The following is a 12,922-nucleotide window of genomic DNA, read 5'->3' on the forward strand; positions in this document are numbered from 1 at the left end:
AAGGTAAATAAATTCTTTAGGGACTGATGAATAATAATATGGATCACAGTAACATCTTTTAATCTAGAATTTTTAGTACTATTTATTAGGCATTTATTATAAATATTTAGAAGTTATTTAATATTCTGTTTAAATTGAAGCAGCTAAATCTTCAGTAGTTAGTATAGATTAAATCTTTATTGTATCTTCCTTTTACTCATACAGCTACCCTTCTCCCACCCCATTTATACTGTTTTCTTAAACTATGCTAATCTCAGGGGTGACTTTATTCTATGGATTTAGCATACTTTATTTGGTTCTTTTAAAGTAAAAAGCAGAAATGTCAGAATACCAAGATACTTTGACCATTCAGTTATTTTATGGGGGTGCTTAACACCCCCATTTGCATGTTACATTGTTTCAGCCTTCTGCTTATGAGATTTATTTGTTCTTTCACATAACTGAAGAGGTCTGAATAACAATTTTGTTGAAGTGAATACACAAGGTTTGCCCTTTTCCAGGGAATTGCTACAAAAGAAGATAATTTCTAAATACCTTTTAAAAATATATATATATTTTTATTGATTTCAGAGAGGAAGGGAGAAGGGAGAGAGAGATAGAAACATCAATGATGAAGAGAATCATTGTCGGCTGCCTCTTGCATGCCCCCCACTGGGGATCAAGCCCACAACCCGGGCATGTGCCCTTGACTGGAATCGAACCCAGGACCCTTCATTCCACAGGCCAATGCTCTACCGAGCCAAACCAGCTAGGGCAAAATACCTTTTTATTACTTCCTCTGAGGTAGGAATGATTGCCCATAAGAAGGTCCACTCATAAATGGAGCACCTTATTTGATGGTGAGGTGAGTCTGTGTTCAGACTCTTCTCATTTTTAGTAGCAACACTGACTTGTCAGCATATTTTGGAATTGACAAATTTCTTACAGCAACTTTGTAAGCATTACTTGTTCCATTGGTTGCAATCAATAAGATTTAATTATAGATAAGTTGTAGGTAAACCTTAGTATAACTTTAAAACAATAAACAGCCATAAACTGCTAATCCCATTTATTTCCCACGAAAAAGAAAAAAAGTCATTGTATAGCAGCATTAGGGGCATTTTTATTGTTTTTTAGGTCTGCAAAGAGAAATTTAACTTAGGGTTTCTCAGAATAATCTTATACACATATCACTCCGTGCCTTTGTTTGGGAATAAATGGCCAAGATATTATCTAAGGCATAGCTAGGAGATGACCAAGTTGAAATCATATCCACCAGTCTGGCTCCATAGTTTGTTATAAGTTAGCATTCCATTTATTATTGAATTATACTTTTCTTTTATACAATTAGGTTTTAAAGTCTGATAGGACCCCTAAATATATTTTAGCTCTTTTTTGAAGTTACCAAGGAAATTGAATGCAATGGTTGTTTGTCTTTTGCCGAAGCTAATTTGCTAGGTTTTTTTAAATTGGAAAGTTAATGTTTTCTTTAAATGCAGGTAGTAACTTCAATTTAGTAATAATTCATGGTACCAACCCTTTATTATTTGATAATTTTTTTCAAGTTCCTAGTTTTACAGTTATTCACAAAATGGAAAATCACAATTCAGATCATTTACTCATTTTTTTTAAAAAAAGGTCTTTTCATATTTCCTTTAAATTATTTAGATATTTATAATAGCCATCTTATTATTTTTTAATCCTCTCCCGAGAATTTTTTCCCCTTGTTAATCCTCACCTGAGGATATTTTTCTCATTAACTTTTAGAGAGTGTGGAGGGGAGGGAGACACACACACACAAATGTGTGAGAGAGAAATTGATCCACTGCCTCCCATACGTGCTGGGATTGAACCTGCAACCCTTTGACGGGGAATCCAACCCATGATCTTTTGGTACTGAGCCCAACACTAAATGGTGAGCAACACAGGCCAGGGCTGAATTGTAAATATGCTGCAGTGAACATAGGGGGTGCTTATTATATCCTTTTGGATTAGCGTTTTGGAGTTCTTTGGGTACATACCCAGAAGAGGGATTGTTGGGTTATATGGTAGTTCTATTTTTAATTTCTTGAGGAACCTCTGTAATGTTTTCCATAGTGGCTGCACTAATTTACAATTCCACCAACAATGCACGGGGTTCCCTTATCTCTGCATCCTTGCCAACACTGTTGATTTATTGATGGAAACCATACTCATAGGTGTGCGGTGATATCTCATTGTGGTTTTGATTTGCATTTTCCTGATTAGTGATGTGGAGCATCTTTTCATATGTCTATTGGCCATCTGTATGTCCTCTCTGGAGAAATATTTATTCAAGTCCTCTGCCCATTTTTTTAGTTGGGTTTTTTTTTTTAGGGGGGGGAGTTCTTACATATTTTGGGTTTTAACCCTTATCGAATATATCATTGGCGAATATCTTCTTCCATTCAGGAGGTTGTTTTCAATTTGTTGATAATTTCCTTCGCTATGCCAAAACTTTTTAGTTTGATGTAGTTCCCTTTGTTTATTTTTTCTTTTGTTTCCTGGGAAGACATTTCCAAATAAATATTACTGAGAGCGATGTCAGAATTTACTGCCTATATTTTCTTTTGTAAGTTTTACGGTTTTAGGTCTTACATTTAAGCCTTTTATCCACTTCGAGTTGATTTTTGTATATGGTCTAGTTTCACTGATTGTGCCCAGCTTGGGGCTGTTGTCTGGTGGAGCTATGAAATTATCTGCAGTTGGTTGCTGCTTGTGCTGGGCTTAGAACTGCTTGGGAGCAGCTATTCTGCAAACCAAGGCTGCAATTTGTGTGGGGTTTATGGTTGCTTGTTGAGGCTGTGTTCCAAGCCCAGACTAGCCAATGTGTATGCCGGGTCTGGGGCTACTTGATGGTAGTTACAATGCAAATTCAAACCTATTGCTGCTTGTGCCAGACTTGGGGTCGCTTAGCTAGAGGTACAGTGCACACCATGGACAGCCACTGCTTGTTTGGGGTTTGTAGACTTGCAGGCTGTTGGATGGTGTAGGGTCCCAGGGAATCACCAGGGCAGGACAATGGTGTTGGCCAGGTTAATGGAGAGCTTTGATTTGGTGCCCACCTATTTCTGGACTGGCTGGCTGGGTTGGGGGAGGGCTTAGCAAAGAACCAATGGTATCTGCCAGCACTTCCGTCCCTGGGGGAGAGCTGTCCCAACCCCTGCTCTTCCAGCACTTTCCCTGAAGCTAGTCAGTTTAGTTTCTCCCTGTATATCCTTGGTACTTTTCTAGCTGCTGCTCCCCATGTGAGTGAGTTTGTGAGCTACTGCGACTGTGCGGCCTCTCAAGAGGAGTGCCTGGGACTCCAGCAGCCCTTGTTCTCACTTGGATGCTGTCCCTGCTGGTTTTCACAGCCAGCTGTTAGGGGACTCCTCTTCCCAGCACTGGTGTCTGGGACTGGGGAGCCCGTGCTGGGGCTGGGACCCTTAACTCCTTAGTGGGTCCTCCACAGCTTGGGTATTCCTCTGATTCTTAATTGCCACCTCATGGGTGTGGGACCAGCTCGTTTCATGTCTCTGCCTCTCCTACCAGTCCCTTTGTGGCTTCTTCTTTATCTCCTTAGTTATAGCAGTTATGTTCAGCTAGTCTTTAGGTGGTTCTCAATGATGTTTATTTCATAATTTAGTTGTAATTTTGATGTAGTAATGGAAGGAGGTGAGCACAGCATTTACCTACTCTTCTATCTTGACTGGAATCCAATACCTATCATTTCTAACTTCTGAAATATCTTGTTTAGGTGAAACATGGAATCCATTAAAACTGCATTATCAATTAAGGAATGTACGGGAACGATTAGCTAAAAACCTGGTAGAAAAGGGCGTGTTGACAACAGAGAAACAGAACTTCCTACTTTTTGACATGACCACACATCCCCTCACCAATAACAACATTAAGCAGCGCCTCATCAAGAAGGTACAGGAAGCTGTTCTTGACAAATGGGTGAATGACCCTCACCGCATGGACAAGCGCCTGCTGGCCCTCATTTACCTCGCCCACGCCTCGGATGTTCTGGAGAATGCCTTTGCTCCCCTGCTGGATGAGCAGTATGATTTAGCCACCAAGAGAGTGCGGCAGCTCCTCGACTTGGATCCTGAGGTGGAATGTGTGAAGGCCAACGCCAACGAGGTTCTGTGGGCGGTGGTGGCGGCCTTCACCAAGTAACTGCCCAGGGGGAAGCCTTCTCCTCCCTCTCAAGTAAACCAGTAGTTTTTCTTCTACTGACTTCTGGTTTTCTGCAATTTATACTTTCCCACACTATAATTGGCTTTTGTTTTATGAAATGGTAGGTGGCTTTTTTTTTTTTTTTTATAATATGTATGCAGGATTCTGCTGGTACGAGAGGCCTTCCTCTTTCTGTTTTAAAAAGTTTTACTGCCATATTGGCATTCCATTCCTTCTGTTGCCATTCTCACAGTTAACCTGTTTTGGATTTCTGGTATGCTTTGACTTTCAAAGTAACCTCCAGTCTCCTCACATGCAGACCTTCGGATTACCTCAGTTTGAGTTTTCCCCTATGTGCATGTACATCTCCCATTCTGCCTACAATTCAGACAGAAATCACAAAAAGGCCTTTAACTCACCAAAGGTAAATATCTGTATCTATTAGGACGTTTTATACATAGACCTCAGTTGAGATGTATACTTAAAAGTTATTTTTAAATTGAAACAACACAGTAAATAATATAAAATGCCCCTTTGATTTTGTGTCCCATGTAAATCTGTTATACCATTTGTTATAATTTTAACTATTAAATCGTAATGGTCCAACTGTTTCACAAAGCCAGTTTGGGATGGGCTGCATTCCAGTTATGCTGTATATAGTTTGAATTATATATAAATTGTCCCTTCTTCTGGCCACACCTGCCTCCATCTTAGTATTTTGCAAGATTTAATTCGTTGTACACCTGGTGCCCTCACTTGCTTCAGTTACTATTTGATGACAAAATAGACCTTTCATCATTGAAGGAGAGAGAAAAGATGTGTGTCTGGTCCCAAGATATTTTGAGCTATGCTATTCATGGCACTCATCAGCTGTGCATCTCCTTTTTGCAAATATTTTTGTCTTACTGTTTTTATCATTTCTATATGGAAGAGGCTTGTGACCAGTACTAATCTTGAGTACAGTTTTTTCCTTTTTTGACCACAAGTAAATTAATGTTTGCTTTTAAATGTCATTTATCTACTCACAATTTCTCACACAAAAAAATCAAATGTCATTTATAGCAGATGTTGCATGTAAATTGTTATCAAGTAATGACTACAGTTCAGATGATTAAGAATTTTATAACAGAAAGCTCTGCTATGTTTTAATTTTTATGTACAATTATGACAATTAGCACATTATAAAAATATAAACCTTTGCTTTTTACTATTTCTTTATCACTGTTTATCGATAATATCACTATTGGTTTCATAATGTAAATACTATATATTGAACAAATTAAATGTCAAAATTTTTTATTACCATAGTTCATGTTAATAGTGAGGCTTTCAGGTGTCTAGAGTTTTTCTGGTTAACATTCAATGCAAAACTACTAGATGGATCCCCTAATATGTATACTGTCTTTTTATCTGATAAAATAAATAAAACTATGATCTTGAAAGTGCCTGAATCAGAGCAAGCATGTCATTTGTACTTTTGTATTTTACCTTAGTTTACTTTCTAAGGAAGTTTTACTGAGCCTTAGTATAGTGTGGTATTATTTTATTTTTAAAATATATTTCATTGCTTTTTTGCAGAGAGGAAGGGAGAGGGAGAGAGAGTCAGAAACATCGATGAGAGAGAAACATCAATCAGCTGCCTCCTGCACACCCCCTACTGGGGATATGCCCAAAACCAAGGTACATGCCCTTGACCGGAATCAAACCTGGGACCCTTGAGTCCGCAGGCCGACACTCTATCCACTGAGCCAAACTGGTTAGGGCAGTGTGTGGTAATATTTTAATGCAGTGGTTGGTGAGCCATTTTTTTTTTCTAATTCTCACCTGAGGATATGTTTTTATTTATTTTAGAGAAAGGAAGGGAGAAATGAGAGAGAGAGAGAGAGAGAGAGGGGAGAGAGAGAGAGAGAGAGAGAGAGAGAGAGAGAGAGAGAGAGAGAGAAGAGAGAGAGAGAAAGAGAGAAAGAGAGAAAGAGAAACATCAATTAGTTGCCTCCTATGCGTCCCAACTGGGGATTGTACCACAACCTAGGAGTGCCCTGACCGGGAATCAAACATGCATCCTTTTTGATGTAGAGAATAACACTCCAACCAACTGAACCACCCAGCTGGGCAGTAGGTTTTTTTTCTAGGGTGAGATAGTAAATATTTTAAGCTTTAGGCCACATATGGTGTCTGTTGCAACTACCCAATTCTGCTGAATGGAGGTTGCCATAGATAATGCAAATAAATGGGCGAGATTGTGTTCTAATAAATTCTTAGTTACAGAAACAGGCAGCTGGCCATGGGCAGTAGTTTCCAGTCCTTGTTTTAAGAGATGAGAAAAGACAGATTTTCTGTCCATTAAAATGAACTCCTTACCTCCCACAATTACACTGCTGATAGAAATTAAGTATAAAAACTATCAGTTTATAGTTTCTTCCCATAAAATGCATACTGGAAACTGATAACAATATCTTGGCATTTCTTTTCAGGTGAAGATTTATTATTTTTTTCCCTTGGAAAGATTTTAGAAGTAATGGATATTTTTCATTTCAGCAGCATCTATCTCAGGCAAGGGAAAGGCCTGCCTGAACTTCTGCCAATGTTTGCTCACAGCAGAGTGCACACCAGCTCTACCTGTGTGTAGCCCCAACTTCAGCACCTGCTTCTGTATTCATAGAGAAAATGTAGTACTACCTGGAGGGCAAGCTGATATCTACAACTCTTTTCTCCTGTAAAATGCTGCTGCTCACAGTCCTCTGTATAGCACGAATGGTGTGGCTCCATGGGAATAATTACTCAGTATTTATGCCACTTTTTAAAAAACCTTTAGATCCAAGAATCAGGCAGTGAATTTTAATAGAAAACTTGTAGAAAGATCTATTGTGCAAAGAATTAGTTGCTGTGGTTTTTTTTATTTCATATATTGTTTAATTGAGATGTATTCCTTAAAATAATCAGATCTGGAAAAATGTTCTAACCAAAGGGAGAAAGGAAACTTACTGAATGTACGTTTTTGTGCCTACTAGATATTTTATATCTCGTTTTGACCTCCCCAAACCCTAAGAACTATCTTCATTTATTGAAGACCAGGCCTAGAGAGGATGATATGCCCAAAGTTACGTTATCTGGTAAGTATTTGAGCTTTAAGTCCTGAAATGATTGAATGATAGTAATAGCATTCCACTACAGTTTTTCCTTTCTTATTTGGGCACTAGGAGTGCAAAGGGTTAACAGACAAAAAACAATAGCGTGCATGCAAAAATTTCTCACACTTACGCAAACTACAATGATAAAGGGACATCCCTGCTTTATTACAATAACTTGGTATAACACATTATTTTTTTGGGATGAAAAAGTTGAATAATTCTATATGTTCTTAGGAGAAAAAAGCATTTCCAGGTGTCATATGGCCAAGAAAGTCCTTGGACTGCTGAAGCAGGATTGCCCAGTGGTCTCTTAACACATTCCATCACTCAGTTCTTCCCATTGTTTGTGAATAGATGGGTACAATATTCTTTTCCAGTATAACAAACCTTTGAATTTGGTCATCACCCAAAGAAAAGAGAGAGGCTGGTGTCTTGACGGTTGGGCCAATATTGGGCCAATAAGTAATGACATCCCGGCATGACTACTTTTGCCCCAGGAGCATGGAAACCACCAGTCACAAGTCTGGGAGGTATTTATTTCATGAAATTCTATGTCAGCTCTCCATCTTGTATGCACTTATTATATATTGTCAGATAACATTGCTCCATTTCACTTTCATTCAGGTCAAGATGACTGACAGTCTAAGGTAAAATTCCAATTCATCACAGCCCATCAGGTTCCAGAATAATATACCTGGCTCTTGTAAGTTCTGCACAAATGTCATATATTCTTTAATAGTACCAGTAAGGTAGTATTAATATTCATAAACTTGCAGGCTATCCTTTTAAGGGGTGTGGATGGTGACATGTTTAAATGTTGATATGTATACTTTTTCAGCCTAATGCTAGAATTACATGGGTGTTTACTTCTGATAGACCATTGTTGTGCAATTTTTCCAGTAGCATCATCATATACTGGTGTGCAATTTACTTTTTGTACTTAATATTGTGGAGAGCTTTCAGAATAAGCACACATCATTCTTTTTAATCATTTTTGGCTTCATTTTATAACTTCGTTTAATCTCCATTAATGGACATTTGGATTAGTCTCATGTTTTTCATTATTGCCAACAGTATTTTAATGTACATATCTCTTTATATTTGTCTGACTTCTGTAGGAGGAATTAATAGAAATGAGTTTACTCGAACGGCATGTCTTAAAAATGTAAAAGGTAAAGCCAAATTGATTTGTAAGACTGATGTTAACATACACGTCCACCAGTAATATGAATGCTGGTTTCCCTACATCCTGACCAATACTTAGAGGGTTTCATCAATTCTGGTCTTAGCCAAGCTAATAGAGAATTGTTAACTTGTTTTAGTTATTGGGGGTTGGTTATTTACTGTCTTTATTTATAAAACGTTTAAAGATAGTTTGTATTTTTCTCTCTGACTTAACCTGTTTGTATTCTTTATCCATTGTTCTAATGGGCATCTTTTTAAGTATTGATTCATCAGGACTTTTAATATATTATAGATATTAACCCTGTGTCTGTGATACAGTTTGTTTCCCCAGCCTTTGAAATTGGTGTATGATAAGTTGTTGTGGTTTTTTTTTAACATTCAGTAAAGTGTAAGGCGCAGTGTTGAGCATGGAATCTGTGGAGACCTTAATTATCCTGCTCATGACATCTGCTTAGTATTCAGGTTTGGGATATGTATATACTATAAATTTTTTGGGGGGTGTGATTAAATATAACAAGTATAAAAATCATATAAACAAATGTATAACTTATGAATACATATGTATATAAGCATTTCATGTAGTTTTTATGATTAAAATACAAATGGAAGATAACATAAACAAATTGTAGGCTAATGAATTATTTTAAGGCAAATATGTTTGTGTCCATCACTCAGCTCAGAAGCTAGAACTTGTCAGCTTATCCAGAAACTGCTCAAGACTTCCTTCCAGTTATAATTTCCTGGTCCCAGCTAGTGTGCATCTCTAATAATTTTGTTCTGTTTAGTTTCTTTTTTCACTTGGTGATTTTTGAATTTCTCTTAATTTATAGGTCCCACCCCTCACCTTTGCCCCCTCACCCCCCATTCCATCTTGTTTTTTTCCCTCGTAAAGTATTTGTTGATGAAATTGGATCATTGTCCTGAGAGTTTCCCAAAGTGTGGATTTTGCTGATTGCATCTATATGTAGTTTAATGTATCTCTCTGACTTTTCTACTTCCCAAGAATTGATAATTGGATCTAGAGGCTTCGTCAGATTCAGATTTGTTTGTGTAGGCAACACAGTTTCATCGGTGATGTGTGTTTTTCTATCAGGAAATGTATAATATCTCTACTTTATATGATATCTCTACTTTTATGATGTTAGCAGCCTTTCTGTTCAGTTCTTACTAGATCCTGTGTTTTACTGGGGTTGTTGACTGATGATGTTTTAATTCTTGTCATTTCTTCATGAGCTAGAGTTTTTCTATAAAGAGAAACTTCACCTTACCTTTATTACCCTTTAGTAGTTTGTAGAGGAAAGGTAGGATACCTTCTGCATTTTATTTACCAATTTTCAAAATCAAGTTGGTTCCCCAGCGTTCTCCAAAGGTTACTGATTTGGTTTTTTAAGTATTATGATTTTATGGAAATAAACATTGTGTTTTTTCATCAGTTTTCTTTATGAGAACCAGGATTCTCTATATGGAAAAATGAAGATACAGCTTTAAGATAGAAGATAGAAAAATCTTGTAGTTCTAAATTTGAATAGAAATTATCAATGTAGCCCTAGCTGATTTGGCTTAGGTTTGATTCCAGTCAAGGGCACATGATTCCAGGTTGCAGGCTTGATCCCCAATAGGGGACATGCAGGAGGCAGCCGATCAATGATTCTCATCATTGATGTTTCTATCTCTCTCCCTCTCCCTTCCTCTCTAAATCAATAAAAAATATTTAAAAAAAGAAAGTATCAAGTGTAAACTTAAGAGGTACTTCCCCCACCCCCTTTTAATATATTTTTTATTTATTTCAGAGAGGAAGGGAGAGGGGGAGAGAGAGAGATAGAAACATCAATGATGAGAGAGAATCATCAATTGGCTGCCTCCTGCACGTCCCCTGGGCATCAAGCCTGCAACCTGGGCATGTGCCCTGATTGGGAATTAAACTGTGACCTCCTGGATTATAGGTCAATGCTCAACCACTAAGCCACGCCAATCAGGCATCCATTTGTTTTTTTAGAGAGAATAGAAGGGAGGAGGAGAGACCGAGAGAGAAAAACATTGATGTGAGAGAGACACATCAATTGGTTGCCTCCCGCATGTGCCCCATCCAGGGTCAGCAGTTGAGCGTGCAACCGAGGTATGTGCCCTTGACCCGAATCGAACCTGGGACCCTCCAGTCCAAAGGCCAATGCTCTATCCACTGAGCCAAACTGGCTAGGGCTCCTCCCCTTTTATTGTGGTACAATATACATAAAACTTACCATTTCAACCATTTTTTAGTGTATAATTCAGTGCTGCCACTTTTTGTAATTGTGTTGCATTTGCATTATAAGAACACTGTTTATACAACAGAGTCTCTCCCTTTAATTTACCTTAATCTTAACTCTTTAAATAAACACATACTCAGTGCTCACCATCATTCCTTATATTATTGTCTATCCAGTCATTTTGGTTGTCTTGCTCTGCGAGTGTCGTGTGTCTCCCCCCCCCCCACACCCACACACACACACGTGGTTCAGGGTTCAGGTTAAGGGTTCGGGTTCTGGAGGAGGCCGCACACAAACGAAAGAGACTTGACAAGAAAATATGAATTTGGAAATATTGGGGGCCAGGTGGGAGCCCAGCTCAAGAGGAAGGACTCTACTTTGCTCTGGCCTTGCGATCCCTTTTATTCAGGTTTGGGATTCACCTGTAGCTCTTAGGCAGGCAATTTCCAGTAACAGCTCAATGATAGCCCATCAGCAAGGATTTACATAAGACTAAAAGGTGGAAGTTGCTTCAGCTCCCTTTGTCTCAACTAGACAGTGGGTGCATGGCTCTGACCCTTGCCAGAGCCTTCAAGATTGACCAGCCTTCCGGACTCCTTGTCCACCTCTCCCTGCTAGTGAAGGCAATGGGCAGCTTCCAACATTGCTCATTTGTTAGTTTCTTCAGAAAGGGCTTGTGAGCAAACTCTCCATGTGTTTCTGTATGATAACGACAGTGTATCTGCAGCCTTTTATTTGAAAGTCAGTTTGTCTGGATAAAATTCTTGGGTCACAGTCTTTTTCTTAAAGTATCATATTTTTTTGGCATAAGGCATACTGTCAAAGTCTGATTCAAATAAGATTTTATTTCCCTCATGAATGCCTATTCTTTTTGCTTGAAGCCCACCGGATTTCTTCCCCCAATTTCCCCCCAGTGCTACTACAGTGTGTTTGGTCTGGGTTGTTCTGGAATAGAACATGGTGTGTTCTTTCAGTATGTAGTGTCAATGTCAAGTCTTTTTTTATTCTCAATTTCAGGAAAATTGAAGCTTTAAGTGTTTGTTCTGTTCCATTGTTTAGGTGTTCTTCTTTGGGGACTGCAATTATATATCTTCGTTATTTGTCAGTTTTGCTTGGGTTCTTTTCTCTATCGCTGATCTTTAAACATTTCACCCTTTTTATTTTAAGAAATTATTGTATTATTCACTGTGAATAATCTTTTTAATTTAGTCTTTTCTAAAATTAAGTTTTTCCCTTGAATTTTAATGCCCAATTTTAAAACATTTTCTAATTTCTGTTTATATTATTCATATTTTTCTGTCATTTTCTTGATGTATTTTAATTCACATTGAGGTATTGTTATAGTTTTCATTGGTCTCCCAGCATGTCTCTGATGTGTTTTTGTTGTCGTAGGGGTGTATTTGCTCCTTATTCTCTTTTTTCTTTGTGTGGGATTTGACCTAGATTATCTCCTCTTGCCCATTTTTACATGAAATTACCTTTCCTGTTCTGTTAGAAAGGACAAGTGGGTCAGGGTAGCTTTTCTAACTGTATTTATTCTCTGACCTCTCTCTTCTGGTGGAGTGTAAAGAAATATGGCAGCTTACTTTCTGAGATCTGGTTCTGCCCCCCTTTATCTGGGCCTTGTTCATCTGGACCTCTATTGTTCTTGTCCTGCTCAATTTGGATTCTGTTCCTATAGTTTCTCCTTAGTCTGAGGAACTGGCAGGTTGATTTTGAGTGTGCATAACCTGCATCAGCCCTCTCTACCTTCATCAGGGACCTCACACACTTGCTCACATTTTTTCACTAGGTGAAAAATTCCAGTTTCAGCTGCTGCCCAGTTGCTCCTCATAATTCCTGTTGATTATGGGGTGGGGAGTTGGGAGTGTCTCAGAGCTCTAGATGCCCTGTTGCTTCCTTCTACTTGGCCTTGCACAGATCCTGATACCAAATTTGTCTTTTTGGTAGTTTGTCCCCACCCACTTGTATATTTTGGTGATCTTGGGGGTACTTTCACACTAAGTTCTGTTATAGATGTTTACCAAGGTTTTCCAATACTAGTTGCTCTGTGTGTGTGTGTGGTGTTAGCAGTAGGGAATGGGTGTGATGGAGATTAAAAAACTAGGTCATTGTTCTGCTATCTTGCCTGAACCTGCTGGGATGGTGCCTAGTAGTTTGTTAAATTATGAGTCTGTGGCTTTATAGCTTCTGAATTGA

At 38.4% G+C, this 12,922-nt stretch overlaps 1 protein-coding gene across 1 annotated transcript in view; it reads left to right on the plus strand.

Annotated features, from left to right (window-relative positions):
• Positions 1-5,612, plus strand: part of GOLPH3 (golgi phosphoprotein 3) — a 29,870-nt gene extending 24,258 nt beyond the window's left edge. The window contains exon 4 of the mRNA XM_008161795.3: positions 3,737-5,612. Within this exon, the coding sequence (XP_008160017.1) occupies positions 3,737-4,161 (425 nt within the window). The 3' untranslated portion in view covers positions 4,162-5,612. The remainder of the gene's footprint in view (positions 1-3,736) is intronic.
• Positions 5,613-12,922: the final 7,310 nt, after the last annotated feature.

Source organism: Eptesicus fuscus, chromosome 4 (genome assembly GCF_027574615.1).
Source record: "Eptesicus fuscus isolate TK198812 chromosome 4, DD_ASM_mEF_20220401, whole genome shotgun sequence".
In the NCBI taxonomy this organism is placed as follows: domain Eukaryota; kingdom Metazoa; phylum Chordata; class Mammalia; order Chiroptera; family Vespertilionidae; genus Eptesicus; species Eptesicus fuscus.